This window comes from Taudactylus pleione, unplaced genomic scaffold, assembly GCF_031769625.1.
Source record: "Taudactylus pleione unplaced genomic scaffold, aTauple2 ptg000041l, whole genome shotgun sequence".
NCBI lineage: Eukaryota > Metazoa > Chordata > Amphibia > Anura > Myobatrachidae > Taudactylus > Taudactylus pleione.
This window is the reverse complement of record NW_028284443.1, coordinates 53087073-53108530: the sequence shown is the minus strand read 5'-3', so window position 1 is coordinate 53108530 and position 21458 is coordinate 53087073. Positions and strand designations below refer to the sequence as shown.

Below are 21458 nucleotides of genomic sequence, written 5' to 3'. Positions count from 1 at the left end.
ACTAAAGTGAGAGTTTTTAGAAGTGGAGATGTTGCCCATAGCAACCAATCAGATTCTAGCTATTATCTTCCAGAAGGTTCTAGTTAAATGTTAAGTAGAATATGATTGGTACTCCCATACCTCAGCAAACTCATCCCAACAGTGCAGTATGGATAATGTAACATACATGGAGATGCTATAAGACAACATGCTAGACACTAAAGCTTGGAAGAAAGTTCACCTTTCAGCAGGACAATAATCCCAAGTATAAGGCCAAATAAACAATGGCTTGGTTGAACAAAAACAAAAAAGTGAATGTTCTACAATGGCTAAATCAAAGTCAAGATCTCTATGTGGCACTATTTAAAAATTGCAGTCTACAAGCATCATCCAATCAACCTGCGCAACCTGGAGCATAATCTGCAAGGATGAATGGGCCAAAATCACCCCAAACACTATGTAACCCGGGCAGAAGCTCAGCAGACTGAAAGCTATTATTGCAGCAAAAGGTGGTTCTACCAAGTAACTAGTCTCCAGAGATTGAATACTTCTGTAAGCAGCATTTTTCAGTATTAAAGAAAAAGAATCTGCAGCCAAATAAATGAATTATCAGTTTGGTACTGGTTTGCTGTGTGGAACAATATGTGTAAGTGTCACTTGTAATATAGAGAAGCCTGCTAACTTTTTACAGTGCTGGATACTTTTGCAAACCTTCTTTCTCTATATGTATATATGTGCGTGTGTGTATTTGTCATTTTAACCACTGCAACTTGTAGGATTGTGTAATATGCAACTTAAAGTAACCATACTTGCAAAAACAGTGCTACCACAACCACATATTGTCATCTTGTCAGTAGCAGTTCTTCAAACTGTGTAAGCACCTAGAGAAAAAACAGAGACAACTGGGGAACACAGTGACAGCAGGTGACTGATAGATTAGACAGCTGTGGAACAGTCGGTACATGAAGAAACAGCTGTTACACTGACATGGAGAACGTTGGGGGTAGAAGCAGCTGAGGGTGGTTGTAATAGGGAGGAACAGATACATTAGTCTCCCAGTTGTGCATTTGTTTCTCTGATGCATAATATGACACAAAATCAACATTATAACATTTCATTTCGCTGTGACAAATCAATGGCTAAATGGACAAAATGCTGAAAACTTAAGAACTTTCATTTCTGTCTGCAGCGCCCACATATACATTATTCTGCCATCATTAAACTCATGCCTTTTATAAAGAATTTATTGTCAGCAGTAGCACGAATAGTGGAGAGCAGGAAAAAACTCAAATACATTTGTCAGCTCACAGTGATTGGATATGTAGGTTTTACAGAGGCTTTATTATTTATTTTCATTAAAGGATACAAATGGATAACTGGTACACCCACAGGCAGTCTAACTCAGGGGTGCACCACATATAGCCCGTGGACCAATGTTGGCACCCATAACAAATTTACTGTCCCACCAGAACAAGTCAAGAACACGTATACTCATAGTATGTCCTTCTGTCCCACCGGCTGAAAGCACTTCTGCTAATGTTTGTGTGCCAACCAGGGAACAATTGCTTGGCGGTACTGTTTGATGCCATCAGACTGTAACTCCACCAATAGTGAGAGGAACATAGTCACGTGATCAGCAGCTCCGCTCTCACTTGTTGAACCGCAGGGTATTTCAGTGCAGTGTATATTACTGGAAACAGAGGTATCCATGCAAAACATGACTGGCAGTAGAGGTTGTGGTATATTTTGTTGACATTCATCATGTTGACATTTCATGTATGTCGACATTGACCACGTCAACACTGAAGTGTCAACATGATTAGAGCATTGACAAAACATTCCTGGTGGTCTAGTGGTGACTTTCCTGGTACAGCAGTGGTTTCCAGGTCTAGTGGTGACATCATGAATCTTGCCACTCTTCTGGTGGTGAGTATCCCTAACCCTCCACCTTGTGCTTAACCCCAGCTCCAGTAGCCTGACCCAAACACTAGTCCTCCCGTAACACTCTGGTCCTTGCAGAATGTCGACATTTCATTTGTCAGTTATTCAATGTCAACATTTCAACATAGTAACTTTTGACATTGTAAATGTCGACATTATAACTGCATCTCTCAGTAGAGATTATTTTTACAATATATAACTGTTACTGGTAATGTACCTGCACTAGATGACGGGCAATGGGGGTATATCTGCAGTATGAAACTGGCAGCAGAGGTATCTTTGTGTCATACACATACAGTACTTATGTTTAAAATATGGTGCAGAAGGACAATAAGCTAAGCTTCAGATCATGGTCAAAATGGTGTCTGGTCACACTACCACATATTCCCTACATGGCCATGTATATTCATCACTTAGCATTTCAGGGGAGATTATGTTAAGCATGGGGCCTTTAACATTACATTTCATAACTAAGTATACACCACATAGATAAGGTTCTGTAAAATGTGTTTAATAAAAAGTATTCATCACCTTCAGTTTTCTTTTCATTTTCTTACATCTTAGTGGATTCTTATTACTGATCACCACAAAAAAAACAACCAGCTAAACTAAATGACAATTGATTACAAAAGTATATACACTTCCCCCTTGTGTTAATCTTGGTAGAAGCACCTTTAGCTTGTTAAAGCCAAGAATCTATTTGGGTAATGTGGGCCATACATCTTTGGGGCAATTCCCTGTTCTGCCGATCAAAAACACTGATCCGTCAGCAGATGGGGGGGGGGGGGGGGGGGAAACAGCATAAATCCCTGATCAGTTTTTAGTTGGGATCAGTGAATCAAGGATTTTCAACATGTTGGATTTTCCAGATTCCCTGATATCAGCAGATTGAGGAATTGGGAAATCCATTGCAGATAAGTGTCCAATAGCTTTACACATGTGGGCACTGAAATGCTCACCCTTTATGGTTTGCTTGTATTGCCTTTCTATTAGCTGCAAATCTGGGGTGTTTTATTTTGGGAAGGGGGGGATGGGCACATATAGACAGATGTCAACAGATGACTAGGGGGACTGAGGCCATGCCTTTGAAAGTTCAAATATATATTTCTAATTTACAGAGACAAGCGTATTCCAATATTGTCAGAGGATGTCCTGTAAATTTGTGGAGTCTATTGCATTGTTACATGTAGCTGGCAATATAGTAACTATATGTTTCTAGACTTCCCTGATAATACTGTCCTCTTCTTCTAGCCATCTACATTCAAAGAAAGTGAAATCTCAGAACATAGATGAAAGTAATGAAGATGTGGAGGTTGATGAAATGGACACAGACCAAGTAAGGAGAATAGAAATTCAAAAGTATCTTCTGTACTGATATTGCCAAGACTTTGCTTCACATATTAAATGCTTTTTGTATGCCTGAGGCTTCGTGTAATTCTGTATATAGCAACATATACCAATTCTACTTGTCTGCAATACAGTACACACAAGGAAATGAAGGCAAGAAGTGTACAAATGGAGCAGTGTTCTTCATTTTTCCTTAGAGAAGATCCCTGATTAGGGGAAATTTGTTACAGACGCACAGTTGATAGTTTTGTCCTCTGTCCCCTTCATATATTTAAGTCATATGTTTACATCTTTACAATGGGTTCCTTGTCCCAGCACTTCAGCAAGCACTTACTGAAGAGTGTACTCTGTACCCAATGAGAGAAAGCAGAAAAATATAATAAAACTAATGCCAATATTGTTATTTCTTTTCTAGGCGACTCCTACTATTAGAACGAGAGGAACTGAAGATACCTTAGACTAGAATCATTCGTGAACCTCCCAGGTCTCAGGCCTTCCTCTAACCACCTCATAAACAGAAAACCTCTAAATACTGTACCGATTCCATTCCAGAAAGTGACCTCCAGGCCCTGACTGGTGTCAAATGCATTTATCGCAGCATTTCCATTGAAAAAAAAAATGCAATGTCTCATGTTCCAGGTTGATTATTGTAGTTAAATCTACGTTTTGTACTGTAACCAGACTGTATACGTTTTACAATAAATGGTTGTTTCACACAAACTGATATTCCCCAAATAGGTATTTTCTTCCACCTTTTAAACTCTGACTGCCGCCATTTCTGTTCAGTGTTTCATTTTATTTATGTACTTCCAACATATTCAGGACCAGAGTGGCAGCCAAATGAAACCAGATTGAAACAGTAGGTATTGGAGCCTCTTAACCCCAAGAAACTACAAAGTAATGAGATAAATATACAGCCAGAGGTAGTCAGATTATGGGGAGTTACACAGGGAGGAATGGTGAACTAGCAGGTATTGTATGAACCAATAAAGAACTGATATCCTAAAGACTGCTTGAAAAGATTGAAAGCTAAGGGGCCTATATATCAATTTGTTTTTACATAAAATTATGTGGAAACCAGTTTCTGCTTAATTTTATGTAGTGTAGCAATGTACTTATAGCACAATGCAGGAGATTTCACAGAAATCTTCGGCAAGTGCTATATAGCGCTGCAGATCGCGGTCCCCATTATTGTCAATGTGGACTACGATCTGACCCCTTTGTACTAAACTCCAAAAATCAAAGCTTTTCGTAGGTTGGCCCCTTCTGTGAAAGGCTTCTACAATTTGCCGGGGATATAATTCGCAGGAACAGCGGTTACCGCAACGCTGTCTCTGCGAGTTCCACTTTGTACATACAGTAGCAGGGATATTTTCATTAAAAATTAAAATATTCCCGGCAATAGGAATACATAATAAGTGCGGCAATACTGTGATTATTAATACATAGACCCCTAAGAGACATTATAACAATTTATTAGACTTCCATATAATAATCTATTTATTAAAAGGGGGATAAAATGATTGTTTCCAGCAAATACATAACCCTTTCTATCTATGGATAGGATTAAGGTGCTAAGAAATTCCCCAAGGCAACAATTTTGAATTATTTTTTTCATATACTTAAGTTCTGAAATTTGTTTTATAAAAAAAAAAAAAAAAATAGAAAAATTTTAGCCAGCAATTGTATTTCTGCAAATAAGTGTATAGAGTATTTTGGGGTACAACAGGGGCAAACACTACATCGCATTAATGGGGGGGACTACACACACACATGTTGAAAAATTCTACATTTATCAATGAGTAAAAAAACATTGTATAATCCAGATCGAAAACCATGTCAAACAGTAGTTAGAGGAATGACAGCATAATAACAAGATACTTATCAACAGCAGATGTCTGGTCACAAAAAGCATATAGCTAGCCATCCTGTTACAGTGGAGTGGCTTGACGGCTATTTTGGAGCAATCCGTTTCCCTTTGTCAAGGACTAAAGATACACTCACAAGTTGGTTCCTAAATACCCACACCCATCAAACCGATATATAACCCAACCTGTGTGCATATAACCCAACCTGTGTGCAGTGTCCTCCCAAAGCAGCATGGATCCTGGCAGATCAAGAAGTGACAGTATGTCACCTAACAACCAGATCAAACGGGATCACACATCGCATGTGCCTTGCGTGATGCAGTGTAACCTAGGCAATATTATTAAAATAAAGGAGCTACATGTCCAGTGAAAAGAGAAGTGATGGAGCGTTACAAAGTAACGAGCTTCAACAAATATATAAACATGCAAAAGGGAAGGCGCTGCTACTCACATACATAAACAGAGAAAGAAACCAATCCAAAAACAGATAGGGTTAGTGTTGGTGATACTTGACAACAAAAAGCATCATCATACCATAATATCACAGTATCAAACAAAATGTAGGTTCATGAGTATCCTGGATATATAGAACAATAAATAACACATTGCATTACAAAAAAACATCCCAGTGAAGGGTTGATGGAGTGCAATCCTCTATTTGAGCATCCTGATGTTTGCCCACATTTACAGGGACACATGATAAGCTAAACAGTATACTGATTTTCACAGGTTACATGATGTTTTACATGTTTATTTCAAAGTGTCTTTCCTGATACTCAGACCTCCCACCCCTTCAATATGCCACTGATTAAAATGTCTCCATAGCACAGCTTCTCAATCTTGGTCCTCAGGACCCCAAACAATGCATGTTTTCCAGGTCTCCTCACAGAATCACAAGTGAAATAATTCGCTCCATCTGTGGATATTTTAAAATGTGTCCATGAATACATCTGTGCACCTGCTGGTTGACCTGGAAAATGTGACCTGTGTGGGGTACTGATGACCCAGTTTGAGAACCACTGCTCTGTAGTCATTTGGATGTGTGTAGGGACTGGAGCTGTATATTTGCCACGGCAGTCCACCCTGCACTCGCGTGTGAAGGGGGCGTGGTTAATGCAAGGGGGCATGCCGCGAGTCACGGGGGGCTGGCCTCACGACACGCCCCCATCTCTTCCCTGCACAGCCGCCGCCGGCCCATACACACCTCCACCCCCTTCCGTCTCCGTGATATCATAATGATTCCGGAGCCGTTGGGTGGAGGGCGGGGGACTCTTCCTTCCCCCTTCCTCGAGCTGGTCCTTAGACCATCGGCCCTTCTGGCATATGCCAGAAGGGCTCGATGGCCAGTCCAGCCCTGGATGTATGTATTTATACAAAGTTTGTAAAAAACAAAAAACTAAGAAAACAAAAACATTTTAAACTATCATTTGCAAGTTCAAAAACTCCTTCCCCATCAATACAAGACTTTAACCCAGAGGTTTCCAAATACAGTCCTCAAGGCACCCGGACAGTCCAGGATTAAGGACATGCTTGACCACAGGTTACTTCATTAGTAGTGGTTAATTGTTGTGTTGACAGCACAGATCGATATATCAGGAAGGTAAGACTGGTGAGAAAATTATTAGGTCTGTTTTTGAGAGACTGAGGTGGAGAGAGGACATCCAAGATGACATGGCAGATAAGCAGCCAGTGACACGGGCCAACATAGATGGGGGGGAATTCTGAAGAGAATAAGTAAATTTGAGTATAATCAACATAGAGATGACATAATCCAAATGAGCTCATGCGTTTTACAAGAGATGTGATATAGATAGCGAAGAGCAGAGGACTGAGGCTTGTGGTACTCCAAATTGTAAAGGAAGTGGAGATGTGGTGGTTCCAGAGAAGAAAACACTGAAAGGGTGATTCTATGGGGTATATTTACTTAAGCGCAGGTTTTCGGAAGTTGATTTGTTGCCCATAGCAATCAGATTCTAGCTATTATTTTCTAGATTAGAAAGTGCTAGATAAAGAAGTGGAATCTGATTGGTTGCTATGGGCAAGAACTCCACTTCTAAAAACCCACACTTCAGTAAATATACCCCTAGAAGAAGGATGAGAACCAGGATAGGACGGCTTGAAGACCTAGGGAATGTTGTGCTTGTATGATGAGGGCGTGGTCCACACCACAAGCAGCAGAGATGTCCAAGAGAAAAGAAGTGAGTAATGGCCTTTTGAATTAGTAGTGATCAAATCATTGTCTGACTGAAGGGAAACAAGGAGGTCGTGCGAGGAAAAAAAGCATGTGAGGTCGGTATAGGTTAGTATCTCAAGTAGCTAGAGGGGGAAGGGAGCAGAAAGCTGGTATTACGGTCAGAATAGAGGTAATCACTTCTTGAATAAGAGTGGAAAGTACCAGTACAGAGAGATAACAGAGGGTTAGTTAAGGTTGGGATACCTACAAGAGACACATTAAAAGATTTGGGAGGATATAGGATCCAGAGGAGAGGTAGTAGAGGTGCAAGATAAGATGTAGGATCAAATGAAGAGAAGAAGCCAGAGGTTTCACAGAAGGAATTTAGCAGGCATCTGGCAGTGTGAGAAGATGTCATTTCATGTCTGATATTAAGACTTAAATCTAAACTACATGGCCAAAAGTATTTTGGACAACCATATTCTCTATAATCTCACTGGCACTAAAGCACCCAGAACCATGAAAAACCACCCTAAGACAGTGGTTTCCAAACTGTGCGCCGTGGCACACTGGGGTGCCTCGGGACACTTGCAGGGGTGCCTCAGGTCGGTGGTCCTGCACCAAATTCTTTATGTTCAATGTAATGTAAATATGTGGACAAACAGAAGCGCAAACTTGTCCACCACCACATAACTGAACCAAAGGATGACAGGTAAGCACAATTTATGTCACTTTACTAGTTTACTACATTTTTTCTGAATTTCTCAATAACAAACTTTTGGCTTAGAGGTGCCATGAAAACAATGCCGATACTCTAGGGCAGGGGTCTTCAAACTTGGCCCTCCAGATGCTGTGGAACTACACATCCCAGCATGCACTGCACATAGTTTTAGCATGCTGTTATATCAAAAAGGTGGCAGTGCATGCTGGGATGTGTAGTTCCACAGCAGCTGGAGGGCCAAGTTTGAAGACCCCTGCTCTAGGGCACCATGATTCAAAAAGTTTGGAAACCACTGCCCTAAGACCATTATTCCTTCTCCACCAAACATCACAGTTGGCTTTGTGTTCAGGCAGGAAGAATTTTCTTCTATCCACCTAGCTCAGATTCCTCCGCAAAAGAGCCAGATGGTGAAGTGTGCGTTTCCACTGCTGTAGGGCCCACAGTGGTGTTTTCACTTCACAGCACTTGTAGCTGACCAGGGAAGCTTTAGCAGTTAAGAATTTTCTGATAAATGTGACCTTAAGGGTTCACAAACACTGGAGCACAGGAAGGGGGCAAAATGTGTCCTGTCAGGCAATTGGGGCAAGCCCTCTGTCTCTAATTCCTGCACTAACTGTATTCATCCCGAAAAAGAATCTTTTTCATCCCAAACCACAAAAAGTACAGCACCCACTACGACAGCTCCAGGTTATGGGAATATCAGCAAACCAGCCAAAGATGGGAGGCGAGGACGAGGTACCATTACCAAGGCGCAGGTGATCCACTATATAGTGACCTCAGTCCAGTAGCAGAAATCCATCGGCGGGCAGGAACAAAGCGAGATGAGCAATAGGAAACTCCGCACCGGTCAGGTTGAGGAAACACCAGGGTCAGGCAATATGACGGATGGCAATCTGTGCAGGTCCAGAGGCACTGTTCACTGCCACTGTTCTCAAAGAAAAAGGCTAAAAGGGACCCACAAGAGTTTAGCAGGGAAAAAGTGATGCGGCCTCTGGGGAGACCTTTGAAGAACCAGAAGGGACATCGAGGAACTTTATTACGCAGAGTAAGTAAAATAACAGGAGGAAACAGCACTCCAATATGTACCTGAGATAGTCACAGTCTTCACGTGTTCAAGGCACAAAAACTGTCCAGGGTAGACACAACTAAGCAGCAGCCAAAATTAAAGTGGCATTGCACGGATGTTTCATAGTGAAACGTCAGTGCAGTGCGATTTATTAGCCATGTCAGTGCCGGGTGCCATCAGTCTGGAGGGCAGAGCAGATCTCTTCCCCAGTGTAAAAGGAAGGGAGCGCAGTTTTTGACGGAGATAGTTGGTGAACAGTCTCGAGACTGGAAATACCTGCATCCTCTCTCAGCAGTGATGTTTGGAACTGGGCCTTCTGTGTAGCCAGCAAGTGGGGCAGTATCTGGGCAGTGCTGCCAGCTGTGTCCAGGCAGCATGTGGGGCTGGTTATCTGTGTGCTGATTTAACTATAGGGACCAGATCCTACAGACTTTGATTATAAAAAAAAAAAAAAAGCTACAGACAACTGGACCTCTAAAACTGGCCATACACGCTACAATTATCGGGGCGCTCCGCCCGATATCCGTGGATCGCCCCGATAATTGAAGCGTGTGTGCGGGCGACCGAGTGTTAAATATTGCTTGGTCGGGCATGCTGGATTGTCCAGCATGTCCGTCCGATACGATATTTAGGGGGTAAACTGTCGGCCGCATCGGGCAGTGTATGCCCAGCTGCGGCCGACAGACCGACATTTTCTGTGTTACTTTCCATGGAAGGAACAGGGAAATGTCTCCTCCCCGGGGGGCGGAGCGCAGAAGTCGGGCAAATACACTGTAAGTAATCTCACAGTATATGCTGCGGACATCTGCGGCTGGTAGGCTGCCAGATAAAATGCCTGTCAGACCGACAGACATTTTATCTGGACGTGTATGCCTAGCTTATGACAGTGTTTCCTAAACTGATTCCATTTTTCCTAGTTTATGCACAGGTGTATTCATTACTGGCCGACTCATTTTAAGAGATCCACAGATGCAGCTAATTATTTCACCTGTGATTCTGTGAGACCTGGAAAACATGCCCTGTTAGAGCAGTTTTTCCCAAATGCATTTCTCAGGGAGAATTAAGAGGAAGAGAAGAATGCATAAAATGTTCATCTCAAGTTTAAAATCAATATAAGGTCAGGATTTCAACATTTCATTATTGTCAAAATTTTCTGGGGGAGCACCAACATCTATACTGTAAACTGTAATTACCAAAGTAGTCTGTACTAATTGTCAGACCAAAACCTATTATTCTCTGCTACATCTGCAGCCCATCTCTGCAATCTGTGATATTTAAGAGTATGTAATTATTAGATGGAAATTGTTATTACCTGTGTTTAATCTGTTGTTCAGTGAGGTGCAGTGTATGACACCAAACTGGCCTGGTTCAACATAGCCTGATAAAGAGCAACAATCAGCAGACCAGTTGTCTCAGATGTAGCTTGTTTTAATCAGGCATAGTATATCTTAACAGCCTAAAGGCCCCATCCAACATGGACAATCTGATTTAACAATTCCAATCACTGTTTGGTTGCAATCTGCGAAGCTCATACATTGCAGATTTTTATACCCAATCGATTGCAAATTACAGAATTGCCACAATCGATTGCTGATGTATGGGGGGCCTTAAGGGGGAGATTTAATAAAGCTTGGAAAGAGATAAAATTGCTCTTAACTGTCACTTTACAGGCTGTGTTTGAAAAATTACAGTTAGGAGCTGAATGGTGCTATTTATCTCCAATTTTATCTCTCTCCAAGCTTTATTAAATTGCTCCCTAAAGGCACACATCCACTTAGCGATAATCCTGAGCGATTGCATGATTAAGATATCGTAATCGTGCAATCTCTCAGTAATCGTGTACTTTTATGCCAGAAACGACCAGTGATGCGCGCTCCCGCTGGTCGTTTCAAACATCGATCATCGCCCAAAAATGCTGTACAACCTGACGATAACGTCAGGTTCAGCATGATAGTGGATGATTGATGTGCCTATAATGAACGTTCAGTGTAGGCACAGCACAGACTGACAAACGACTGCACGATTACAATGTCATAATCGTGCAGTCATTTGATGTGTGCCTTAAGTGAGGGGAATTCAATTCAGCGCGATGATGGATGCAATGTGCCCACTGGCATCGCAAGTTTTCCTTTGCACCTTGTTGATGGCTCTACCATATATGACTGATATATGCGTAGCTGAGCATTGCAGCATGCTCAGCAGTACATTGCATTTAATTGAATTCCCCTCTTAATTAAGGCACACATCCACTAGACGACAGGCAAAAGACTGCACGATTATGACATTGTAATCATGCAGTCGTTTGTCAGTCTGTGATGTGCCTACACTGAACAAGCAGTCGTACAGTGCAGGGTCATCAATCATCTGCAAACATGCTGAACCTGACGATATCGTCAGGTTGACCAGCATGTTTGCAAGATGATTGATGTCTAAACGACCAGCAGGCACGCGCAGCGCTGGTCGTTTTAGACAATTTTTCAAACGATTTACAAACAATTTATGTTATCGTTCAATCAGGCACAGAAATCGCTAAGTGGATACCCCCTTTAAGAGGCCAGCCATGCTTGTTCAGTCGATGCATTAGGGGGAGATCCATCAAATTTTCCAAAGTTAAGAAATTGGCCATAGCAATCAGTGAGACTCTAGCTATAATTTTGCAGAATGTACGAGGGTTGTCCAAAAAGTAATGCCTAAATGCTCATAACTCTGAAATGATATGCAACACTTGTTTGAAACTTTGTCAGATTGTAGTTTAATATGTCTACCAGCTATATATATATATATATATATATATATATATAATTTTTTTGTTTTTTTTTGTTTAGGTAGTCCAAGAAATATCATGCAATCCAAGATGAAACGGAGAGCAGCCATTGATTTTCTGGAAAAAGAAGGCTGCAGTGCTACAGAAATCCACAGGAGACTGGAAACAGTGTATGGTGAGCGTACAATTGACTATAGCAATCTCAGAAGGTGGATGAAGTGTTTTCAATCGGGAGAATCGTCCGTGTGCGACAAACCTCGTGGTGGCCGACCATCAACAGCAGTGACAGCAGAGAACCGACACAAAGTCGATGCCATGATTCAGAAAGAACGTTGTGTGACCATCAGAGATATCAGTGATGAACTTGATTGTAGCCATGGCACTGTAGAAACACTAATCAATTATTTGGAATATCATAAAGTGTGTGCTAAATGGGTTCCAAAGCAATTAACCAGGGATCATAAAGGCCCAGAGGGTGGAAGTGTGCAATGACCTTTTGACCAACTTTGAAGCCAACCCCTGAGCCGTTTTTGGAAAATGTCATTACAGGAGATGAGACCTGGGTATTCCTTTATGACCCAGAAACAAAGGCCCAATCAAAGCAATGGAAACACCAAAGTTCATCTAGGCCAAAAAAGTTTAAATCACAGCGATCCGTAAACAAAGTAATGGCCACATTCTTCTGGGATTGCCGAGGTGTTATTCTCATCAATTACTTGGAGCCAAACCAATCAATCAAGTGATTCATACATTATTACACTTAAGAAGCTGAAAGAAGCCATCCGCAAAAAAAGGGCAACAATTCCACTGTCAAATGTCATCTTACACCATGACAATGCCAGACCTCACACTTCTATGGCAACATCTGTGGACATTGCCAAAATGGGATGGGCAATAATGCCACATCCACCACACAGTCCTGATTTGGCGCCTTCTGACTTTCATCTGTTTGGCCCTCTCAAATACTGTCTCCGAGGTCAACATTTTGAAGACAGAGGTTGTTAAAAATGCCATACGTTCCTGGGTCAAACACCAACCACTGGAATTTTTCCAAAGTGGATTCACAGCTTGGGTTGAGAAGTGGAGAAAATGTTTGAAGGCAGATGGTGATTTTTTTTGAGTAGAGTCATTCTGTTACTAATGCTGGCCATACACGGGACGATTGATCACACAATTTGGGCAGTTTCTACAGGTTGGACAGATCAGTCTTTTGAAAATAGTAATTTTGAGTCTTCTGCGACCCCGATGCGCGTCCCACCGTCGTCTAGTTGGATCGCAGATCAGATGGTTTTGCAGAGAGATCTCAACTGATCATGTAGGAATTGACATACATTATGTAATTGATCAAATGTTATGGTCTTATGTGAAATAGTTGCATTTTAAATACAAATCGTCCTGTATCTGAAGGGGAGAATTTTCAAGGGAAATCGTACAACTGATCTGACCAGCTTTTGAATCTCATCGTGTATGGCCACCTTTAGACTTCAAAGTATTTTACTGCAAATTTTCAACTCTGTATCTATAATAAAATCTGAGTTGTGAGCATTTAGGCATTACTTTTTGAACAACCCTCATATTAGATAAATGATAGAAGCTGATCTTGCTCAATTTGTCCTCTTTAGACAGTATGATACATCGCCCCCTTGGTGTTTGAGGGAATGGCCAGACTTTTGGACTTCGTGATCTAATGTAAAGGCCAAAAATCTTTTGCAATCTAAAAAGTAGGGATTTGCACGCACCTGAAAAAGGGGGTGTGGCCTCATGGGAAGGAGCATGGGGACAGCCCCACCAAAATCTTAACTGTTCGGAGATATACAATTTAGGGCTCTGAACCAATGAAAGACTATGAAAGATGAGTGTTATGGTAACACTTACCTTTGTTAACCCTCTTTCTTCGAAGTCCAAAGGGTCCACAGGGAGACATTCGGGTGTAGGTGGGACCTGGAGGATGGGACACCAACAGCAAGAAGAAACAGAGTCTTCGTAGTGAGCCATTTGATATCCACAGATTCCAGAGGTTCAAATGGAGGTTCCTGAAGCTTTGAGCACCACTGACAAATCCCATGGAGCCACAGGAGGGACAAAAGGGAGGTTGTATCCATAGAACACCTTGCATAAAGGTGTGAACATGTGGCATAGAGGCAATCTTGCGTTGAAACCAGATAGACAAAGCAGAAACTTGCACTTTAAGAGCTGCTAGGCGGAGGCCTAGATCCAGTCCAGCCTGAAGAAATGCAAGAATTTGAGAAACTCTAAAAACCTGAGGGTCATAGTTTCGAGTAGCATACCATTGGAAATATGAATGCCAAATTCTGTGGTAAATCCTAGCTGAGGCCGGTTTACGTGCTCTAAGCATGGCCTGGACCACAATGCTAGAAAATTCCTTAGCCGGGATTTAGAGGGAAGTCTCAAGAGACAAGCTGTTAAAGACAGACGTGCTAGATCCGGATGTAGACAGGGACCCGGAGACAACCAGTCTACTCATAGAGGAAGTTGAAGAGGAACGTCTATGGAGAGTCTTAGAAGATTCGAGTACCAATGACACCTGTGCCAAGCCGGAGCTATTAAAAGGACTGTGCCTCCTTCCTGTCTGAATTTTCCGAAGCACTCGAGGAAGTAGAGATATGCCAACTGGAAAATCCATGTCACCGGCAAGGCGTCTAAGAAGGTCGCGTCGTGGTACTTTGTTCTTGCTTTGTAAACTGGAAGTTTGTTGTTGTGTTTTAAGGCAATGAGATCCACTTCTGGAAGACCCCATTTGTCCACCAGAAGCTGAAAGACTTCTGGGTGTAGAGACCATTCTCCTGCATGCACAGCTGAGGAAATCTGCTTCCCAATAGAGAATCCCCAGGTTGCGGAGATGGCTGGGAGACTGCGTCCGGGCCATGTGAGAATACGGGACACCTCCATCATTACTGATTGACTTCGAGTGACCCCTTGATGATTGAGGTAGGCCACAGCCGTGGCGTTGTTGAACTGTACTTGTACTGGCCTGTTTTTCAGAATATTCTGAGCCAGAGTGAAAGCTCTGTATATGGCTCAAAGTTCCAGGATGTTGATTGGCAACATTGCCTTGATTGGGGACCATCGACCCTGGAAGTAGTGTTGGCCGGTTACTGCGCCCCACCCTCGGGGGCTTGTGACCGTGGTGAGGAGAGCCCAATCTGGGATTGAAAAGGGACGACACTGTTCAAATGGGGAGTCTGTAGCCACCAGGCTAGGGACAAGCGGACCTCTGGGGTGAGGCTCATCATCTGGGATCTGAGCAGATGAGGTAGTCCGTTCCACCTGCAGAGGATCAGGGGTGGTAGGGGCCTGGAGTGAAACCGGGCGAACTCCACCATGTCGAAGGTGGATACCATTGATCCCAAGGCCTGCATTGCAGAGTGAATTGACACTCTGCAATTGTGAAGCACTCTGCGTAGTCTGTACTGTATCACTGAAATCTTTTCTGCCGCCAGGAAGATTCTCTGAACTTCAGAGTCCAGGAGGGCTCCCAAATGTACCATCCTTTGAGAGGGTGTCAGGGAAGACTTCTTCCAGTTGATCAGCCAACCGTGCATGTGTAGAAAGGTAATGGTAAACAGTAGAGCCTAAAATTGTTAATGTTGCTGTAGTATAGCAAACCCTAGATATTGTTGATGAAAAGGTGCTATAGCCACATGTAGGTAAGCGTCCTGAATGTCCAGGGAAACCATAAATTCTCCAGGCTCCATAGCTAGGATAATAGAATGGCGAGTTTCCATACGAAACTTGGGCACCCTGATAAACTTATCAGAAAAAGGATAACAAAGAGACAAAACCTGCTTCCCATTCATCACTGGGCATCATAACCACTCCCCCATCACCAACCTTTTCTAATGGGCACTCAGACACTTCCTGGTTCTTGTTCAGTTCACCACACACAGGGGCAGTATCTGGTAATTCAGGTGTACTATCTTTCACCACAGGAGTGCCCCCAAACCAAGGTCATTTTGTTAGAAACTCATTTCCTAACACATCTTGCACACATGTGTTGCCATTCAATTCAGAATCAAACTCAAGATCTTCTGCAATGTCACAAGAATCTTCAGATACATTCAAAGTTTCTACCTGAAAACTTTTTTTCTCAAAGGCAGCTGCATCAGTTTTCTCTCCCTCAGGCTTTGTATTATATGCAGAGGGCAGGAACACCATCTTGTTAGCCTCCAAGGTAGTCACAATTTTATCTAGCTCTGGACCAAATAGGATGTCCCCCGACCAGCGAAGACACTCCAGAGCCCGTTTTGAATCTGAATCTGCTTTCCAGAAATGGAGCCAAACGATACGATGGGTCACTACCGAAGTGGCACATATCCTGGAGGCTAGGCAAGCCGTATCCATAGCTGCCTCACCTAAGTAGGAGGCTGCATCCCTAATGTGAGATACATAGGAGAGTTGTTCCCATGAAGAATCAGAGGGAAGTGTTTCTTTTAGGGCTTCTGTCCAACTCTCAATGGCTTTCTCCACCCAGGCCGTAGCCCTAGCAGGATGAGTAATAGCTCCTGTAAGAGTAAATAGATTTATGACAAGCTTCTATACGTCTATCTGTAGTCTCCTTCAAGGAGGTAGCAGTGTGAATGGGTAATGTGGCATTTTTAACCAAACAAGTTACGAATCCACCGCTGGGAGAACTTCCCATTTAGTGCAATCAATAGCTGGAAGAGGGTAAAAGGAACGGAATCGTTTTGGTATTTGAAACCTTTTACCAGGCATGATCCATGCTTCACTCGTGTGATCAGATAGCTGGGCTGATTGAGGGAATGCTTTAAACGACAAAAGGTAGTTTTACAAAAGTACGGGTTCATCCTCTTCAATTTGTAAAATTAATTTTACAGCAGGTATATCTAGTTTAGAGGGTGGCTCCTCTTCTCTGGAGACAGATTCAGAGTGAGAGCGGTCTGCATCTTCCGCCTCCCCAGATGATATGTCAGAATCAGATAACTGAGTGGACTGGGAGGAAAACAGAGCCCGTTTAGAGGGTTTGGTAGGTAAAGGCTATTCCTTATGTAGTAGTTGCTGCAAGGCTGTAGACATAGTAGCCAAACTCTGTACTGAGGTACTCAGTACGTTTACACATGGGGGAGGCAAAGGATTTGCAGGGAGTACCTGCTGTTGCCATCCTACAGGGGGAGCCACAACGGGGATCGCGCTCTATTCCAAAATCTTTGCCAGCATTTGTGAAAAGGCAGCCCAGGAAAGGTCCTGAGGGAAAGACACCGGGTCTGAGGGACCAGGGGCTGTGTAGCAATTAGTGCAAAGCCCATCCAGTGTATAATCCCTCGGGACCAAACCCGCTGGGCAGGCTTTACAGGACAACAGAATAGGGGCAGGATCCTGAGGCTATTACTCTTTCCTCTGCCCACCATAGTAATGATACAATGCAGTAAACAGATTGCAGTATGTGAAATACAGCACAATGTAGTGTGCAAACACGCTATATATGACCCAATATCATATGAAACAGCGCTATATATGGCATGATGTATTATACAACAGCATTAAACATGACAGCCTGTAGTATGCAACACTATATATGGCACAAGGTAATGTGCAACAGCGCAATATATGTATATAAAAGGTAGCACAATATAGTGTGCAACGGTACTGTTGGTAGCCCCCCTGGAGTGACAGCACTTTATAAGGCACAAGTTAATTGCAAAAGCGCTACATCTGATACCAGGGAGTGTGCAACCACGTTAGATCTGGCACCATGTAGTGTGCAATGCGGTGTCAAGTATGTGATAGCCCTCATAAATGTGAGGTAAAATGACCTTAGTATACCTCAAATGCTGCTCTTGCAGGGCTGGAAGGTACAGCTAATATAGGCAATACAGAACAGGAAGATATGGGGTCTTCCACTGACTATAGAAAAAGGAATAGGAACAGGAAAATTACATCTTCAAAAAGGACTACACTTCTCTTGGGAGATTCCATTATTAGAGGAGTACATCTGGGAAACACTGCTTAAGTAGAGGGACAAGTAAGGTGTTTACCTGGAGCCACAGCTCCAAGGGATAAAGAGCGCATGCTGAGAATTGTGAAGGCAGCAAGAAAAGATGGGGAGGTGGATGTCATTGTCCACCTAGGGACAAATGGCCTAGCCAATGCTGATGTCATGGCAGTAAAAGATGAATTCAGGAACTTAGGGACTGCTCTAAAGCAGGTGGCAACCACTACAACATTTTCAGAAGTATTGTCAGTACACAGTGGGGGAGATAGAAATCATTGCATCAGAAACTTCAATGTTTGGCTACAGAAGTGGTGTTATGAGGAGGGATTTGGATTGACAGTCCATAGCCACGCCATCTGGCAATATAGAAGCTTATACAAATATGATGGCCTGCACCCATCTTCAAAAGGAACTAGAATACTGAGTGAACAGTTTGAAAGTTTCACCAAGAACTATTTAAACTAGAAGGAGACAGTGAACCAAACAAGAAAAAAATAAATCTGCTCCCCCAACCAAGAGGTATTATTTCTGCTGGCAAATGGAACAGGAAGCATATCCACAGCAACAGAAGATGATTCAGAACAAAACCAACTAAACATAGGCAGAGAGATGAACATACCTAGGAACAGAAAAAATAAGCAAACAAATAAAACTCTAAGAGCAAAGTGTGCAAATGCTAGGAGCTTAGGAAATAAAATCCCAACTAATTGCAATAATGACAAGGGATGATCTGGATATTGTGGCTATTACACAGTCATGGTGCAATGAAAATCATGACTGGGACATAGCTATACCGGGATATACTTTATTTAGGAAGGGCAGAATGGGAAGAATACATAGTATTGAAGAAAATAATCGAGTCCCTCGGGGTGACTATAGAAAGAGGAAGAAAAGAAAAGTCAGGAAGAGGAACTGGACAATAAACTATAGCAAGACATCACTAAAATGGCATTAAAAGGAGAAGTTATAATCATGGGAGATTTTAATCTATCCAATATAAACTGGGAGGTGTCTGTGGCAAGTTCCACTAGAAATAGGGACATCCTAAATTCATTGCAGGGAGCCTCCCTTCAGCAATTCGTGAGAGAGCCCACTCAGAAAGACGCAATATTAGACTTAATACTTAAAAATGGAGACAGATATCTGATGTAAAAGTAGGTGAAAACCTGGGATCCAGTGATCATCAAGCAGTATGGTTCAGAATAAAGACAGATACTGACTCACCCCATACAAAAACAAAGTTGTTAGATTTTAGGAAGACCGATTTTGCAGGGATGGGAAGTTTAAGTGAATCTTTGGCAGAGTGGAGGAACTTGAAAGGAGTGCAGGAGAGGTGGGAAAATTTAAAAAGTGCAATATTAAAGGCAACAGACCTCGGTATCAAAAGGGTTAGGAAAACCACAAGGAAAAGGAAGCCAGTGTGGTTTGGGAAAGAGGTAGCAAGTATTGTGAAAGCAAAAAAGATGGGCTTTAGGAATTACAAGCAGATGAGGACAAAGGTGTATCTTGTAAAACAGAAGGAGGCTAAGAAAGTAATCAGATGTGCAAAGGCAAAAGCTCAGGAGAAAATGGCAGTGGGTAAAGGGGGCAAAACTTTTTTTTTTTTAAGTATATAAGCAAAAGGAGAAAAACAAAAGGTGGAATAAAAAGACTAAAGACAGAAAGAGGGAGTCTTGTTGAGGGAGACAATGTAATAGCTGATCATCTTAATTATTTTTGTTTAGTATCCACTACTGAAAGAGAGGGCAAGGGGCCACAGTTAAGTTGCAGGTGTAATCAGAAAAATGAGGTAGGAACAAGCACATTTACAGAGAAGATCCTACTAACAGAATTCTCAAAACTGAAAGCGGATAAATCAATGGGGCCAGATGGGATACATCCAAGGATACTAAAAGAGCTTAAATGGGTGCTGGTAACACCATTAACATAATTATTCAACCAGTCACTAGCTACTGGAGTAATTCCAGAGGACTGGAAAAGAGCAAACGTTGTCCCACTGCACAAAAGTGGAAGCAAGGAAGCGGCAAGCAACTACCGACCAGTGAGCCTTACATCAGTAGTAGGGAAATTGATGGAAACACTCTTAAAAGAAAGTCGTAGATTATCTAAAAATCCAGCAATTTGATCTCCCCCCAGTAAATCCAGCAAACAGCATGGATTTACTGGGGGGAGATCATGTCAAACAAATCTTGACTTTGACTGGGTTTCTAAGGAAATAGATAAAGGGGGGGGACATAGACATAGCTTATCTAGACTTTAGTAAGGCTTTTGACACGGTTCCACATCGCAGACTGTTAAATAAACTGGAAAGCATGGGATTGGATACAAAGATAGTTGTATGGATAAGATCATGGCTGCAGAATAGGAAACAGAGAGTTGTAGTAAACGGAGTGCAGTCTCAAGAGGGAAATGTTACCAGTGGAGTACCTCAGGGATCTGTACTTGGACCAGTGCTTTTTAATATCTTTATTTGTGACATTGCAAATGGTATTGAAGGGAAACTATGCCTTTTTGCAGATGACACAAAAGGTACGCAACAGGGTAGACACACCAGGAGGGGTAAAACAAATAATTGATGATCTAGGTAGACTAGAGGAATGGTCAAGAAAATGGCAACTACATTTTAACCACTTGCCTGGCATGGACGAAATTTTCTGTCCACACCAGGCAGTTCTTTATCTGTACTGGATGTAAAATTTCGTCCAGACAAATAAACATGAGGGTGGCTGCATGAAGAAAATCCGATCCCTCTGCTTGTCAGCACCCTCTCCCCCTCTGTCTGCTGTGCTGTGGATCACTGCTGATAGGTCAGCAAAGCAGGACCCCCTACCCAGCAAAACTGAGCAGCCGTTGGGGAAAAGTAAGTTTAACCTCCCCCATGACACACCTGGATCCTGTATCCGGTCTCTAATTGAACGACGCAATGTTTCCGATGTTCACTTATTTTTAAAAACAGATTTTGTTACAAATCTTTAAAAAAAGAAATAAAATAAATAATTAATTTTTTTTTTTTTTAATGAAACCATTTTGGATAAGTTAAAATGGATGTTCCTCACCTAATTCACTCATTAAAAACCTGACAATTTTGGAGCGGTTTTGGGAAAAAAATTTGTCAGTTAAGTGGTTAATGCCCAAGAATGCAAGATCATGCACTTGGGTCTCAAAAATCCAAAGGCTAAATGTAGTATTAATGGCACTATACTGGAAACTACTGAAGAGGAAAGGGATCTAGGAGTCACTATTTCAGGTGACTTAAAGGCAAGCAAACATTGTAAAAAAGCAATGAGGAAGGCAAGTCAGATGCTTGGTTGCATAGGGAGAGGAATCAGTAACAGAAAGAAATAAGTGATAATACCACTGTATAGGTCATTTGTATGTCCTCATCTTGAATACTGTTTTCAGTTCTGGAGGCCATATCTCCAGAAGGATATTAATACATTAGAGACTGCACAAAGAAGGAGGCAACTAAAATGGTGCAAGGTCTACACCACAAAACGTACCAGGAAAGACTAAAAGATCTTAATATGTATAGTTTGGAGCAGAGAAGGGAAAGGGGGACATGATAGAAATGTTAAAATATATAACGGGTTTTAACAAGGTAAAGGAAGGAGACATTCTTCAAAGAAAG

General features: G+C 42.2%; 1 protein-coding gene across 3 annotated transcripts in view; it reads left to right on the top strand.

Annotated features, from left to right (window-relative positions):
• Nucleotides 1–3987, top strand: part of LOC148538172 (cohesin subunit SA-2-like) — a 125952-nt gene extending 121965 nt beyond the window's left edge. For all 3 annotated transcript variants that reach the window (XM_088458733.1, XM_088458726.1, XM_088458741.1), the window contains exons 32-33: nucleotides 3172–3256; nucleotides 3683–3987. In XM_088458733.1, the coding sequence (XP_088314859.1) occupies nucleotides 3172–3256; nucleotides 3683–3730 (133 nt within the window). In that variant the 3' untranslated portion in view covers nucleotides 3731–3987. The remainder of the gene's footprint in view (nucleotides 1–3171; nucleotides 3257–3682) is intronic.
• The last annotated feature ends 17471 nt before the right edge of the window (nucleotides 3988–21458 follow it).